This window comes from Quercus lobata, chromosome 4, assembly GCF_001633185.2.
Source record: "Quercus lobata isolate SW786 chromosome 4, ValleyOak3.0 Primary Assembly, whole genome shotgun sequence".
Taxonomy (NCBI): Eukaryota; Viridiplantae; Streptophyta; class Magnoliopsida; order Fagales; family Fagaceae; genus Quercus; species Quercus lobata.
In genome coordinates, this window is record NC_044907.1 from 24,269,246 (window position 1) to 24,286,505 (window position 17,260).

Sequence of the window (17,260 nt, forward strand, 5' to 3'; positions counted from 1 at the left end):
CATGCAAAAACCAATCACACATCAGCGCACGTGTAAGCGATGACACAAGCAGCTTCGCACGTGTAAGCAATGATACAAGCAACCTCACACGTGTAAGCGATGACTTAAGTGGACCAATCAGGCTGTGACATGTGTCAAGCTCTGCCACGTGTCGCTCACCCACCCCCAAACTCCTATAAATAGAAGCCTTCTTAAGTCATTCGGGAGGACCATAATTCAGAAGTGAAAAAGCTCTATGAAGATCAAGCCTCAAAGCCTTCAAGAACTTCAACCCCAAAATCGGAGAACATTCGAAGCAGAATCATCCAGATCATCTGCCTAGATCCTAAAGTTCGCGGGAATCAAGCCAAAAGTGTCCGAAAACATCAACAAATCACAAATCAGTGAAGCTCAACGGATTTAAGCCTTTAAAGCTCCGAAGAACTTCCACCACAAACCTTCGAAGACGAAAAGCGCACGAAGAACACGAAGAACGCGAAGAACAAAGAATTTCTAAACAAGCTCATAGCCAGAGATTCATTGTAGTTCCATTTCAGTAATCTTCGATCCATCCTTTAACCAAATTGAAGGATATTTTGTGTTCAAGTCAAAACCACATTACCACAAATCTAATCAATAAGTTTTGTAAGGAGATCGAATCAGAGGATCACTCTTTTGTAATTCTAGAGAATTGTAACACACAATCATAAATACAAATTTGCATTTGTGAAATATTTTACTTGTTTGATTTATTTCAAACTAGAAATTTAGTCGCTTACAAATTCTGGCACGCCCAGTGGGACATCTCTGCCTCTCATCTCTTTCTCCTTCAAAAGAAAAGAAATTCGACATCATTTTGCTACTAGCTTCAATGGCCTCTAGCAAGAATGTCCGAAAATCAGTGGTTGATGATTCCAGTGTAATGTGTATGTCAGCCCAATCACTCGCAGTCGATCCAAAGCTCTTGATCGACTCCAACCTCAACCAACCCAACAAAACCAATCTCCTACTGTCATCTCTCTGGACTTTCTTGCAAATAGGAAAGCTACCACTAAAGATTCATCTACCTCGAAAGATTTGGAGATCAATAATGAATCGTCCCCAACAAAGACCTTTTCTATCAACTCTTCACCCATGATGAGAAACTTAAGGAGTGAAGTACCTCTAACTCATCCTGTTTCATCATTTTCTCCATCATCTATAGAGGTCATGCCAGTAATGATGACTAACACCTCTACCATGGAAGAAAAGATGGCTGAAACGGAACAAAGAGTCATCCTTCTCACAAAGGCACTTGAAGAAAATGACGTCAAAATTGCAACTCTAACGAACAAGCTGGAGGTATAAGATTCGGGTGAATCAAGTCTTGGCCCTGAGCACCCACCTGGCTTTACCTTCAAAAGAGAAAACGCCAGGGGTGATAAAGGAAAAGGAGGTGAAGGCACTTCTCAACACGGAAATTCCACCTCAATGGCCTCAATATCTGTCCAAAAACTGCAGGATATGATTACAAATACCATTCGGGCACAATATGGAGGTTCTTCCACAAGTTCTCTCATATATTCCAAACCCTATACAAAGCGTATTGATAACATGAGAATGCCAAATGGGTATCAACCTCCCAAGTTCTTGCAATTTGATGGCAAAGGAAACCCTAAGCAACACATTGCTCACTTTGTAGAAACTTGCGAGAATGCAGGGACTCAAGGAGGCCTCTTTGTAAAGTAGTTTGTCCGTTCACTAAAGGGGAATGCCTTTGATTGGTATACAGACTTAGAGCCCGAGTTAATCGATAGCTAGGAACAACTTGAAAGGGAGTTTCTCAATCGATTCTACAGCACACGGCGCACGGTAAGCATAATGGAGCTTACCAATACTAAACAGTGGAAGGATGAGCCCGTCGTTGATTATATCAATCGGTGGCATTCTTTGAGTCTAGATTGCAAGGATAGACTTACTGAAATATCTGCTATAGAGATGTGCATCCAAGGCATGCATTGGGGACTTCTTTACATCCTTCAAGGAGTAAAGCCCCGAACATTTGAAGAATTGGCAACTCGTGCGCATGACATGGAATTAAGTATTTTCAGCCATGGAAATACGAAACCTCCCGTACCTGAGGAAAGGAAAGAAAGATGGGAAATAAAGAAAAATGACAGGAATACAAAAAGTAACATCAAAGATTCAATGAATGTCAATCCTACCCCAGTCAAAATTTCAACAAAAAATGTGAAGGCCAATGAAAAGAGGCCCGAAGGAGGTCAACAGCGTGAGACACATCACTCATCACTTAAGGAATGGGAACAAATGGTCTATCCTTTCCTAGATGCCAAATGTTACAACAACTGCTCAAGTTGAAATTAATTGAATTGCCAGAATGCAAACGACCGGAAGAGATGAGAAAAGTTGATGACCCGAACTATTATAAGTATCATCGCATCATAAGTCATCCAATCCAAAAATGCTTTGTTCTTAAAGAACTCATCATGAAGCTAGCCAAGGAAAGGAAAATCGACTTGGATTTTGATGATGTTGCTTGGTCAAACCTTGTCACATTTTCTTGTGGGTTACCTAGTTCCCTGTCTCCAACTACTAAGCAAGGAGCAAATACCACGCTCATCCAATTTGGTTCTCTGGAACCAATTCAAGTTGAACCCTCACAAAAAGCACCTCATTATAATTCAAATGATGATAAAAGGTCAACGATGGATGAGGAAGAAAGCTGGACGATGGTTGTTCACAAGAGATGGAAGAAAAAACGAGCATTCCCTCTTCATTTGATAACCCAAGAGTCCAAAAGAGCACAAAACCAGATTCAGCCTTGGGCAAAAAGAATGAGTGATAAAAGGTAGAGGAGACTGGGAACAAAAGTGTATAAAGATTCAGCACAAACCCAAAAATCTCGAAAACTCGTCACATTGGAAGAATTCTTCCCAAGAAAATTCTTTCAAAATGACTTAACCGAGGCCGTTCACACAGTCTCTTGTTGCGAAATTCAGGATGAAAAAGAGGACATTGACCATGGTGATCCAAAAGAGACCTTGTCATCTTTGGAGGAACTCCAATCTCAAGTCGATGAAGTTAAACCCTTGCAATCCTCCACATCACCAAAAGAAGTGCTCACCCAAGCTCTTGAAAAAACAGAGATATATGCCCCTCATACCAATACGCTTCAACAAACACAGGGATGTTACGCATACTCTCCAGACTTAACCTTCACCGATGAGGATCTATTGTTAGGCTCTAAGCCCCACAGTCGCCCACTCTATGTCTCTGGTTATACCCGTGAACAAAGGATCGAGCGTATCCTTATTGATGGAGGTTCAGCCGTTAACATACTTCCAAAAATGACCATGAAACAACTGGGTTTTACTATGGAAGAATTATCACACAGTCGTTTAGTCATCCAAGGTTTTAACCAAGGAGGACAACGTGCAATTGGCCTGATCCACCTAGAATTGATAATTGGAGAATTGACAAGAAACGTCTTGTTCCACGTCATTGATGCTAAGACGACCTATAACATGCTATTAGGACATCCCTGGATCCACGAAAATGGAATAGTGCTGTCAACCTTGCATCAATGCTTCAAATTCTTTCAAAATGGAATAAAAAAGGTCGATGCCGATTTGAAGCCTTTTGCAGAGACCAAAGCTCATTTTGCTAATGCAAAATTTTATGCAAAAGAAGACATTTCTAGTGAGGTTCTTCCAGTTGAGGTCCCATCTATGAAAAGTAAACAGGGTGAAAAGGAGCATGTTAAATTCATCGATAAAAAGGACATTTCTTCCCCAAAGAAAGGTCAAGAATATGAGAATGATCATTCTACTAAATCTACCAATAATTCAGTGAGAGTGGAAATCTCAACGCCTTCCAATAGCCCTCCATTTCTCCGGTATATTCCATTATCACACCACAAGAATAGACAATCACCATTCACGAAATGCCTTCAACCTACAGAAGACGTGGGGAGGCCTCCTGCAAAGTTCACGATGGAGGATGTGGCCATATTGAAAGAAAATCATGTCATGCCTTTAACTTCATCCACAAATCCTTTACCCTCAAAGCCGTTAAAAGGATTCGTGAGATCTTCGCAGAGTCCGATAAAACATGGTATTCTACCAAGTGAACGGACGAAAGAATGGTTCGACCCAAAGGCATATAGGCTGTTAGCCAAAGCAGGTTACGATTTCTCGAAACAAGAGGACTTAGGGAAGCTAATTCCAGAAGCCACTGGAGAAAAAATGCATGGCTTTAGCAAAACACAAAGGAAAATGCGGCTTGAAGGGCATGAAATTCCTATCCCGAAGACCAGATTAGGTTATACTCCTGAACAACCAGCTCAGATATGGATCAAGAAAAGAAGCGATCCTTCGAGTTCCCAATACATAACAGTGGAGGTCGGCGAAAATTCGAATAAAAGAAAAGACCATTCTTCACCCCGTGTCTCAGTGTTTGATCGCATCGAGGCCTCGTCATCACGAATCACAGTGTTTGACAGGTTAAATACAACTTGTTTAACACCAAATCGGGACACTCTTGCTTGTAAATCGGTCTTTGATCGACTGGGGGCAACGAAAAGGTCTATTGCTAGTCATTCTCAAAGTTCAATAAACTTTGACGTTCAAGAGAAGAAGAAAGCTAATGATGAGATCCGTAGTAGCATTCCTTCACGCATGAAACGTAACTTTGCCTTGGAGATCAACACTGAAGGATCGCTCAAAGTCAGAAGACGAACAATTGTACATATAAGTCAGTCACATATCCATGATGAGGAAATTGAAGAGGTATCATCCTCGTTTCATATTACAATAGAAGAGGGTACACTGTCAGATGCTGAAGCAACCAATGAAGAGGTCGATGAAGCTCCTCCAGCCTTGGAAGATAGAGGACAAGCTACAGTTGATGAACTTAAAGAGATCAATTTAGGGACTGCTGAAGAACCCCGGCCAACTTTCATCAGTGCACTTCTCACCCCTGAAGAAGAAGAAGGATACCTCAAGCTCCTAGTAGAGTACAAAGATGTGTTCGCTTGAACTTACAAGGAAATGCCTGGGCTCAATCCGAGTATTGCTCTACACCATTTGGCAGTAAAGAAGGGTGTGCGCCCAGTCAAACAAACTCAAAGACGCTTTCGGCCAGAGCTTATCCCTTAAATAGAAACCGATGTCAATAAGCTCATTGAAGCAGGCTTCATTCGTGAAGTAAAGTACCCAGAATGGATCGCTAATATCGTCCCTGTCAAGAAGAAGAATGGACAAATCTGAGTGTGCGTTGACTTCCGTGATTTGAACAATGCATGTCCCAAGGATGATTTTCCATTACCCATCATTGAGGTCATGGTTGATGCCACTACTGGTCATGAAGCTTTATCTTTCATGGATGGATCATCGGGTTACAACCAAATTCGAATGAATCCTAAGGATGAGCAGCTTACAGCTTTTCGTACCCCTAAGGGAATTTATTGTTACAAAGTGATGCCTTTTGGACTAAAGAATGTTGGTGCTACTTATCAACGGGCCATGCAGAAGATCTTTGATAATATACTTCATAAATACGTGGAGTGTTATGTCGATGATTTGGTGGTTAAAACAAAAAGGAGGGAAGACCATCTAACAGATCTACGATCCGTGTTCACCCTCCTGAGAAAGTATCAGCTTAAGATAAACCCCCACAAATGCACTTTTGGCGTAACATCTGAAAAATTTCTTGGTTTCATTGTGAGGCACCGCGGTATTGAAATTGACCAGTCCAAAATTGAAGCTATCCAGAAAATGCTAGAGCCCAAGAATCTGCGAGAACTTAGAGGCTTGCAGGGAAAACTAGCCTACATACGACGATTTATCTCGAATTTGGCTAGTTGATGTCAACCTTTCAATAGATTAATGAAAAAGGATGTGCACTTTGAATGGGATGAGGCTTGCAGCAATGCTTTTGCGCGCATCAAAAGATACTTACTTAATCCTCCAGTTTTAGGTATTCCTATCCCAGGAAAGCCTTTGATGCTGTATATCGCAGCCCAAGAAAAGTCTTTAGGTGCTCTTATGGTGCAAGAAAATAAAGAGGGGAAAGAAAGAGCCCTTTATTATCTAAGTCGAACTCTCAATGGGGCTGAATTAAATTATCTCCTATTGAAAAGATGTGCCTTGCTCTTTTCTTTGCCATAGATAAATTGGAGCACTACATGCAAGCATATATGGTTCGTTTGATAGCAAATGCAGACCCGATCAAATATGTCCTCTCCAGGCCAGTGGTTTCGGGTCGTATAGCTCGATGGGCAGTCTTGCTTCAACAATATGACCTTACATGCGTTCCACAAAAAGCTGTCAAAGGACAAGTATTGACAGATTTCTTAGCTAATCACCCAGTTCCGTCTGATTGGGAGTTTTCTGATGATTTCCCGGATGAAAATGTGTTTTACATTGAAGTAATGCCACCATGGGTGATGTTTTTCAATGGGGCTGGACGTCAAGAAGGAGCGGGGGCAGGTGTAGTGTTTGTTTCTCCACAATGGCAAATACTTCTTTACTTGTTCTCATTAAGCGAACTCTACTCTAACAACGTAGCCAAATATCAAGCATTGATCATTGGTCTACAGATGGCTATCGAGATGGCCATATCACAACTTGAGATCTTGGGAGACTCCAAATTAGTTATCAACCAAATCTTGGAGCAATATGACATCAAGAAAGAAGACCTCATCCCCTATTGCAAATATGCGAAGAAGTTGCTAGCAAATTTTGAAGCCATCACATTGGAGCATATACCGAGGAAGGAGAATAGACAGGCTGATGCTTTAGCTAATTTGGCTACTGCCTTAGCATTATCCCAAGAAGAGACAACCAAAGTCGTTATTTCCCTAAGGTGGGTGGTACCTCTTATGGTTGAAGAAGAAGAACAAGAGCAAACCAACATCATTTCTGTATGCCTTGTCGAAAAAGAAGATTGGCGACAAGTGATCATTGAATACCTTCAACATGGAAGACTCCCGGATGATAAACGCCACAAGACCAAAATTCGGAGGAGGGTTGCTCGATTCATTTATTATAAAGACATTCTCTTCCGCCGTTCATTTGATGGATTGTTTATCTGTTGCTTAGGAGAGGAGGAGGCTAAACAAGCCTTAGAGGAGGCTCATTCTGGAATATGCAGCGCACATCAGTCAGGTCCTAAGTTACACTATAGGATCAAACGAATGGGTTACTATTGGCCTATGATGGTACAAGATTCTATGGAATGCGCTAAGAAGTGTGAAGCTTGTCAATATCACGCGAACTTCATCCATCAGCCGCCAGAACCTCTATACCCAACTATGGCTTCTTGGCCTTTTGATACATGGGCGCTTGATGCAATAGGGCCATTACCAAAGTCATCCGGTGGCCACTTGTACATCTTGGCCGCAACTTACTACTTCTCAAAATGGGCGGAAGTTGTACCCCTTAGGGAAGTGAAGAAAGAAACAGTGGTCAATTTCATTCAAACTCACTTGATCTATCGGTATGGTGTCCCTCGGTATATCATAACTGATAATGGCAAACCATTCTACAATAGGCTGATGATAGAGCTATGTGAAAAGTTTGAATTTAAACAATACAACTCCTCCATGTACAATGCCCCGGCAAATGGACTAGCTGAAGCGTTTAACAAAACACTTGGCAGTTTGTTGAAAAAAGTGGTATCCAAGACAAAGCGAGACTTGCATGAAAGAATCGGAGAAGCATTATGGGCATATCGAACAACATTTCGAACGCCTACTCAAGCAACGCCATATTCTCTTGTCTACAGAGTGGAAGCCGTCCTTCCTTTAGAATGCCAAATCCCATCATTACGGATTGCCATTCAAGAAGGTTTGACTGGAGAAGAAAATGCCAAGCTCAGGTTCCAAGAATTAGAGGCACTTGATGAAAAAAGGCTCGAGGCCCAACAACGCCTTGAATGCTATCAAACTCGTCTTTCAAGCACATTCAATAAAAGAGTCAAACCACGATCATTCCAAGTTGGTGACTTAGTCCTCGTTGTTCGAAGACCTATCATCATAACTCATCGTACAGGCAATAAGTTCACTTCAAAATGGGATGGACCTTATGTTGTGCAAAAAGTCTATACCAATGGAACTTACAAGTTGATTGATAATGAAGGTGTAAGGATCGGCCCGATCAATGGGAAGTTCCTCAAACGCTTCTATGCTTGAAAATCAAAAATTGCTCCTCAGTAAGAGCTTAAACTACCCACTGTAACGCTGCAAGGGTACATGATATCTTCCCATTACCTTTGAAGGCGTACAAATAAAGAAAAATTAATCCCCCTTTACGGCACCATTTGTGAGTGTAGCGTAGTGGTTGGACGCCTGTGTCGCCCTTGAGGCCAAGGTCTCGGGTTCGATTAGTGGTGATATCCACTATTGCACAATTGGTACCCATAAAATACTGTGGGGCGTGGGGCGAGGATTACACACATGAGCCCTCCTTTTTTGCCAAAGAAAACAAGATTGATCTAGACTTCAATGAAGTTGTCAGGTCAAACCATATGACCATTGCTTATGATGTACTTCCAACTTTCAAGCAAGGGGCAAACACTAACCAAGCTCACAAGTTGATCAACAATGATGATGCAAGGATCGGCCCCATCAATGGAAAGTTCCTCAAACGCTTCTATGCTTGAAAGTGTACCAATAAGGAGAAATTAATCCCACTCTATGTCAATAATTGCGAGTGTGGCGTAGCGGTTGGACGCTCGTTTCTCCCTTGAGGCCAAGGTCTCAGGTTCGATCAGTGGTGATACCCACTATTACACACTGCGCCCCCCTTTTTTACAGAAAAACACATAAAAAAAAAAACAAAAAAAATAATAATTATAATAAAAAAAAAAATCAGTTGAACTACATGATGACTTGATCGCTGATCCCTCTCAAGGGTATGTAGGCAACTTAGTATCCTTTGCTGAGTTCAGTCACGCACTAAAAAAAATTTAAAAACAAAAAAACAAAAAAAAACCAAAAAAAAAAAAACAATAATCTTTTGAACTACATGATGACTTGATCCCTCTTAAGGGTACGTAGGCAACTTAGTATCTTTTGCTAAGTTCAGTCTCAAAAAAAAAAAAAAAAAAAATGAAGGAACAGAAAATAAAGTCTTCTTTATTGATTGATGAAAGGAAAATAGTACAAGAGGAAAGCATGTTGACATATATGAAGGGAATTAAAACAAAAGAAATTACGACTTCCATTTCAAATCTTTCAAGCTAGAACGATTATCTTCCAAAAGGGCTCGTATCTTCTCTAAAGCCTCCATATCCTGATCTTCAAAAACGAGGGTTGATTTGACTTCTTCAAGTTGTTCTTCTAAGTCTTGCACAACATTGTCTTGCTCAACTTGATGAGTCTTAATTTGAGACAGTAATTGCTCTAGTTGGACGAGCTCGGTTTTCAAGTCAACCATCCTCAATCTGACAGCATCAAGTTTAGTCTTCAAAGATGTTTTCTTCCGCGATGCTTTAGAAAGGAGGAATTCAACTTCAGCTTGGCGTTGAGATAAGATAACAGGACTTGGTCATTGGTTCAGAAATTCCTTCATCTTCAAATAGTCTGCGATACCCTCACAATATTTGTTAACATTCTCGCGCAAGTGTTGAGGGTCCACTCCAAGACTTTCAACCCCACTATAAATTTCTTGTACTTCAGCTTGTGGGAGGATGGTGTCTACGGAAAGATTCGAAAGCCTGTTTAAAAGAACATCTCCTAACATAGAAGCCCCTTTCCTACGCACGGAAGAAATATGCGCCTTGGCTTGAAACATAGAGACTTCCGGAGGTTTAGTCGGTTGCAGGGATGGCAGAGGTGCCCTTTCTGTCTCAATCGGAAATTTGGATGACATACCAACATCAGCAAACTTACACCTCTTTAGATCCGAACTCTTTGCAGATGACTTTGAAATAGAAGACTCACTATTAGTCAGAAGCTGCGCATGATTAATAGAATTCTCTACATCAACACCCTCTATTGGACTCTTCGATTGTTTCCAACTATAGCCTAGGTCATTACACACCTCCTCTTCAGAAATTTTACTGGCATCTCTAACTGGTACAACAAATGGACCTTCGGTGCCTTGACTGCGAGTGACTCCGATATGTCGAGATGAGTCTTTTGAATGGCTATCATCTTCAAGATGACGTCGTGTAAACTTTGACAAAGGCTGTGGAATGTATGGGTCTTATAGTTCCCTCTTTCCCTTCTGAGGTTTGTTGGATGTTAGTGGCTTAACAGGGAAGGAGGCGATGTCAGCTAGGAGATCTGTTCCTTTGGTAAAATCATTTCCGCAAACCCTTTCCCACCATTGTTTGTAGCTATGTTTGACTCGACTTCCAAAGTCTGTGGCAAAAGCTGAAATGAATATCTTAGAATCTATGTTGCAACAAGTGAAGGATTGGTAGAATTGGCATAGGTCTTTTAAAGAACCAGTATGAATTTCTTCCTTCAAATCACCTGGAATGTCTTGATGAAATCCAAAGCGCCGACTGAATTTGTGAGGACTATATGCTTCTACAATGTGTTGGTCTTCACATCGAAGTGACAAGTACCCTGAACGAAGGCTTATAAAGTAATCGAACTTCTGAACGGATAAATGATCATTGTCAATAAAAGTCTGGTCATAGTTTTTCTTGAAAGCAGTTCGGTGCCAAAGAAAGTTGGTGGCGTTTCGTATATGCTTGCGTGTAGAGAATTCATTGAACGGAGAGACATAGCCCACACTAGAATATTTAGTCATCAAAGCATCAGATGGTTTATCATGGGTGAGGCGATTGCTTTGGAAGAAATGACCTACTCAGGCATAAACATAATGGATGGCAAAGCTAGCTCCAGACTTGCTCGGGGTAGGAGAGGAAGAAATGGTGTTAAGCCCACGATAAATGCTAGCCAATACTGGGGAAGCAAGATCGAATGAACGACCATTAGCTATGGAACTGGCAATCTTGAAAGTGCCTGGACGGATGCTGTTCTGATCCTTGATAGGAAAAACAAATATGCACAGCCAACAGGAAAGAAGCGCCGATAAATAAGTCTCCTCCTTTAAATCACCTTCAACTTGAAGATCCATAAAGACCCCGTGTTCTTTATCAAGCCATGGTCCATGCTCCTTTATCTCACCCGAGGGATTCTGACTGTACTTGGGAATGGTTATCCGTCTCGGTGGTTTTCTAGGAGCCGAATACTTGCTATTTCCTCTATACCAAAAAGTAATCCAGTCGCGAACACTTACTTTCCCTTGTCTCTTCAGCCGGTTTTGAAGATGATGATACGCTAGGAAGAGGTAGCGACAGCTGTACGACAGATAGGGTCGTCCTTGGTCATTGATTCCATCTAGCTCTTGCGCATTGGGTACTACTTCATCATAAAATGCACCGGTGCAAGGAAGTCCACCGAGAATGGAAAGATCCCATGGTGTGATGGAAATTTCCCCAACTGAGGTATGGAGGGTATTGGTCAATGGACTCCAACACTCACAAAATGCTTTCATGAGGTTCTCATCATAATCATATGTGAACAAGGAAGCAAAGACCGCATTGTAGAAGTGGGTCACATCAAGAAGGTGTTTACACCGACTGAGCACATCTTCTAGCCAATCCCAATAAATGGAGAAGTAGGAAAACCCTCCATTCACGTTAAAGGAAAAATCCCAATCCGCACTTTTGGCAATTATCTCTCGTCCCAAAGTGTTGTACGGCTTTGATTTAGCAACATTTTTGTGATGCGAAGCAAGAAGGATAGTTGTTTCCAAGTTAGAGCCGCCATCAGAAGGAACAACTTGTGACCATTTCGGCAAATTGAGAGGATAAGAGTTACGACCCCATTTCTCTGAAAATCTTCCAATTGTGGGCGGACGAACAATCAAAGTCGTAGGCTTTGCATCCTTGCCATCTTTCTTCTTATAAATAAACAAGGTTGGTTCTTCACCAATTTTCGAATCCTTAAAAAAGAGCATCATGATAGCTGTCAAAAAAAAATATTATTATTATTATTACCAAATAATAGGAAATAAATAAATAATAAAAAATATAAAATAAAATAATAATTAAAAAAAAAAAAAGGAAGGAGGCATGGTTTCTTCATACAGAGTGTTATATTACTACACAGAGTATTCTGTTACTAAAGATTATGCTTGTACAAGTTAATGCATGCTTTGAGTGGCTTTATATAGGGATCCTCTGAAGCTAGCAGACAAAAGGAAAAACACATGTAAAAAGTTAAAAGTGCCATATTTTCAAAGGGTGACGTACCCATTTGAAAAATCAGAAATGTAAAAGCTCATAAATGTATCATGCTGTCAGAAAGAAAAAAATTACACTAGACCTCAGAAACAACCTATTGGCCTGCAAAGAGGAAAAAACTATAGCACTAGACTGTGAATGAGGTTCTAGGCCAGCAAAGGGAAGTTTCTTATTCTACTGTGTCACCAACCCCTTGAGAAACAATAGACACACTCAGTGGTTACCTTGAAACCACTCCTGCCTGGATTGTCAAATATTGTCAGGATGGCCACCGCCAAAGAAGACCAAGGTGGCAACACGTCCAACAATGGCTGCGGTCTCCCATTCCAGATTTCTACAATTTCTGACAAGATTTCACAAAAAATCAACCCACAGAAATCTTCTAAGGACTTTGATGAACAAAACCTAGGAAAATCATCCTCAAAAAGCCCAGCCAGAACACACAGTGACCGACAGAATAGTTTTTCAAAATCTACGCAAAACCGGCCTTCATTTCACAAAACTGATACCACAAGGCTATTAAATGGACTTCGATCTACAAAACCCAGAAATTTCAGGTAGCGACGATCCGCGGCCTAATCCTTCAAATCTGTGCAAATCTGCCCATGATTTTGAAAAACTGACTATACCATGGTGTTCTATGGCCTCCGATTTGTAAAACCTGAAAATTTCAGGCCCAAACGTCAAGCCACACGCCTTCGACAACATCGGCGTTCACAGCCTCAGTTTCACGCGCCTACACGTGCCGGCAACTCTGCACGCGCGTTGCACACACCGGAAGCTTAGCGTGACGTCACCAATGACGTCATCCTCCATTGGTCTGACCCGTTTGTCCAGATCTGACTCGGACCGACCCGGAAATTTGACCTGGATCCGAACCCCTTGAAAAAAAAAAAAAAAATTCAATTCAATTAAATTAAAAAAAAAAAAATGCTTTGACCAAACGGACCTTTGACCATGACCAAAAAGTTAAAAATTTCAAAACGGACCTGTCCCACTCAATTTTTCGAGTACATTCCGATTTTGGGACCCATTTCTTCATTCGAGGCTCGAAAATTGTGCAAATGTCCAATTTCCAAAAAAGTTGACTTTTGTGAAAATGTTGACCAAACGTCAAAATTTTTAATATGGACCTATCTTGTTCAATTTTTCGTGTACATTCTGATTTTGGAGTTCGTTCCATCATTTGAGACTCAAAAATTGCACAAATAGCTCAAATTCCAAGACAGTTGACTTTTATGTTGAGATCAACCTAAAGTCAAAATTTTCAAGCCACACTTGTCTTGCTCAATTTTTCGTGTACATTTCGAATTTGAGGTCTATTTCTTCATTTGAGAATCCAAAATTGCTCAAATAGTGTGATTCTACAACTGTTGGCTTTAAAGTGAACTTTGACCAAGAATCGAGACGTTCGAGCAAAGCTTGTCCTGTTCGGACTTTCACAAAGATTCTGATTTTGAAATCCACTTATTTGTTTTAGACTTGGTAATCACCAATCAAACCCACATCTTTGAAGTACTGACGCTGTCCAAAATTTAAGCTCCTGAGGTCAAAATTTGAGATTCATCCATTTAATTGGGATCCCCTCAGGGTTATTCTCCAGACTTCATCAAGACTGCTCTTTCAAAGTACAAATGAACTCTCACAAGTGTGTTGGAACTTGAAATTACACTGGGTCATTAGTTCAACCTGCTGTTCCCGTTCAGTGCCTACTAGTCTCCAGCTTACCATTCCTGTTCGGTGCCTACCATTCCCACCTATCGTTCCCATCTAACGTTCTCACCAAAAATTCTCAACTACCATTCTTAACTACCTATCTACCATTCTTCATCTCTCTACTATAAATAGAAGGGCCGGGTTCATCAAAAACTCATCCAAAAAAAAAAAAAAACACTGAATCATGAAATGAAGATTTGCCTCTTTCAGATTTTCAAATCCTCATTTTCACAACCATTTCTCACTATGACCTCATCATTCTCAACACCTAGCAACCGATTTTGCTTCATAATCGATTTGATATCAACCCTCCCATGGTTCGGTCGAAACCCTATTAACAACATCATTGCAGTTTTGAGATCCAAGCAAATTTTGTGCCCCCCTTAGTGACCGCATTTGTCCATAAAATTACTCATAACAAGGCCTGTATCGACCTCCCATGCTTCCGTGGACTTGGTTGGCCAGGAAATCCAAGTCCGGCGGACACACCTGTTCCTAATCTCAGGGCTCCTATAGTCTCTTTCCAATTGCTTGGTCTTCCAGCAGAAGCAGTAGTTCAGAACAAACAGCAACTTGGCTAGTTTCTAAGACCAAAATCACAAGTTAGCTCCATCTTTCATTTTTCTGTGCTTTTTCAACAAGTGGCAGTAGGTAAAGATGGTAAAAAGTGTTGGGGTATCCTACAAATTGTTTTCCATCCAACACTTAAAACAACTTCCAAGGCGTCAGTTCATCAGAATTCAGCCTTTAGTGCCAGTAAATGGTCACCAAAGCCTTATTCCATGTCCTCACTACTATGGGACCCAAAGGTCATCGTTGTTGGTACCTCAAAACTCACTTTTTGGAATTACTCCAACTTAAAATCAGCTTGAAGAATTTCAGAAGATACTCTTCTGAAATTACTTCAACTTAACGTCCGTCAGTATGGTCCCATCATGCACGCGCATTCTACTACTTGCCGTCGGACCTCATTCAACATACAGTCAGTCCCATATTCAAAGGTGTACTTCCCATAAACATCTACACCAGAAGGGTCCTAGCATACAGGGCCAACACCATGGTGGTGTATGTTTTGCCCATTTGCTTTGCTTCATCTCCGTCTTCTTCATTGCCACCACCAGCATACCCAGAATACATAAGCTTCTGAAATTACCTCGACTTAACTTGAGTGATACAATTACGCATGCGCATTCAACCACTTTCCCACTTGTCCTTGTCGTAATCCAAAGCATGATCTTCTGAAATAACTTCTCCAGAAGTTCTTAAGAACACGAGGCTAGCTCCATGACCCTGCATGCTGTATCCAGCCACCATTCTCTCATCTTCCCCATCTTCAACATCTTGTGATCGCCGCTAACAATCCAAAATACTCTTTTAAAACTACTTCAACTTAACCTCTGCTAAGAAGGCTCCATCACGCAAGTACGTTCAAATACTTGCAGACCCTTTTTCAGTCTCATCAAAGCCTTTCATATGGGTGGATCTACTCTTCGGAAATTATCTCATTCTTCTGAAAGCTTCACCACCTTTAACAACTCCACTAAAAGAGTCAAGTACCAAAAATTCATTTTTTCGAAACTCATTCCCACACCACACTCCGAGACTGTGTGCGTGAACGAGTCTCGAGGAGGCATTTGTAGAGAGGGAAAATTCCCGACCTATCACAAGCTGACACGTCACATTATCAAGTCCACAAAATACTGCCGATTATAGAGCACTATGTATTGCTGCCAGGTTTTGCTATCACTATTCAAAAGCCAATGGAAATTCGCCAAGTGTCATGCAAAAACCAATCACACATCAGCGCACGTGTAAACGATGACACAAGCAGTTTCGCACGTGTAAGCGATGACACAAGCAACCTCGCACATGTAAGCGATGACTTAAGCGGACCAATCAGGCTGTGACATGTGTCACCAATCAGGCTCCGCCACGTGTCGCTCACCCACCCCCAAACTACTATAAATAGAAGCCTTCCTGAGACATTCGGGAGGACTAGAATTCAGAAGTGAAAAAACTCTGCAAAGATCAAGCCTCAAAGCCTTCAAGAACTTCAACCCCAAAATCGGAGAACATTCGAAGCAGAATCATCCAAATCATCTGCCTAGATCCTAAAGTTTGCGGGAATCAAGCCAAAAGTGTCCGAAAATATCAACAAATCACAAATCAGTGAAGCTCAACGGATTTAAGCCTCTAAAGCTCCGAAGAACTTCCACCACAAACCTTCGAAGATGAAGAACGCACGAAGAACATGAAGAACGCGAAGAACAAAGAATTTCTAAACAAGCTCATAGCCAGAGATTCATTGTAATTCCTTTTCAGTAATCTTCAATCCATCCCTCAACCAAATTGAAGGATATTTTGTGTTCAAGTCAAAACCACATTACCACAAATCTAATCAATAAGTTTTGCAAGGAGATCGAATCAGAGGATCACTCTTTTGTAATTCCAGAGAATTGTACCACACAATCATAAATACAAATTCGCATTTGTGAAATATTTTACTTGTTTGATTTATTTCAAACTAGAAATTTAGTCGCTTACAGTTGCATTCTTTTATTTCGATTTGTATTAGCATTGAACTGTCGACCTACCACTAAGGCTTAGTTATTGTTTTATTAACATTGAACTGAAGTGACAATTTGGTCATGTATTTCAATGTCTTTTTTTTTTTTTTTTTTTTTTTTTTTTTTTTTTTTTTTGAGGAAGAATGTATTTCCATGTCTTGGTGATATTGTCTTGTGTTCTCTATCATTATTATTATTAGTATGGACAATTTTACAAACATCATAAAGTTGAGTTACACATTACGCGTTATATATCTTTTGAATTATAAACCAGTTACTACTATCATGTTTACGGACTATATATTCTATTGCACATGAAGTTTTGCAGGCCATGTATTAGGTAGGAATTCACCTAGTTGAAAAAGATCACTCACCACACGAGAAGTTACATTGGAAAAAGGCCACCGAATATAGAGAAATTATGCAAAAAAAAAAAAAAAGTGTCACTCGCTATGCTAGAAGTTACATCAAGAAAGGGACACTCACTACATAAAAATTTACCAATAAAGGCCACACAAATAAATTTTCGCCACAATCACTTATCATCAATGCATGAGATTTAACCAAAATAGATCGCCCAAATGAACTTACGTCATGAAAAGGGTATGAAGGAATTTACACTTAAAAAAAATACTATGATTAAAAAAATTCTCTCAAAGTTATTTCTAATATTAGTAAAAACATTCACATTAGTCTAAATATAATAGAAAAATGTGTAAAATTTACACAATTTT

At 40.5% G+C, this 17,260-nt stretch overlaps 1 protein-coding gene across 1 annotated transcript; it reads left to right on the forward strand.

Moving 5' to 3' along the window:
- Window positions 1-6,118: 6,118 nt before the first annotated feature.
- LOC115984884 lies at window positions 6,119-8,640 on the forward strand. The gene is made up of 2 exons (XM_031107878.1): window positions 6,119-8,119; window positions 8,311-8,640. The coding sequence occupies exons 1-2, from the start codon at window positions 6,119-6,121 to the stop codon at window positions 8,638-8,640; spliced, it is 2,331 nt and encodes a 776-aa protein (XP_030963738.1).
- The last annotated feature ends 8,620 nt before the right edge of the window (window positions 8,641-17,260 follow it).

Bases quoted from the DNA above. Each gene is read 5' to 3' on its own strand.
- LOC115984884 (XM_031107878.1), top strand. From the start codon at position 6,119: ATGTGCCTTGCTCTTTTCTTTGCCATAGATAAATTGGAGCACTACATG. The intron at 8,120-8,310 runs GTAAGGATCGGC...TTGTGAGTGTAG, and splicing joins AGTTGATTGATAATGAAGGT to CGTAGTGGTTGGACGCCTGT.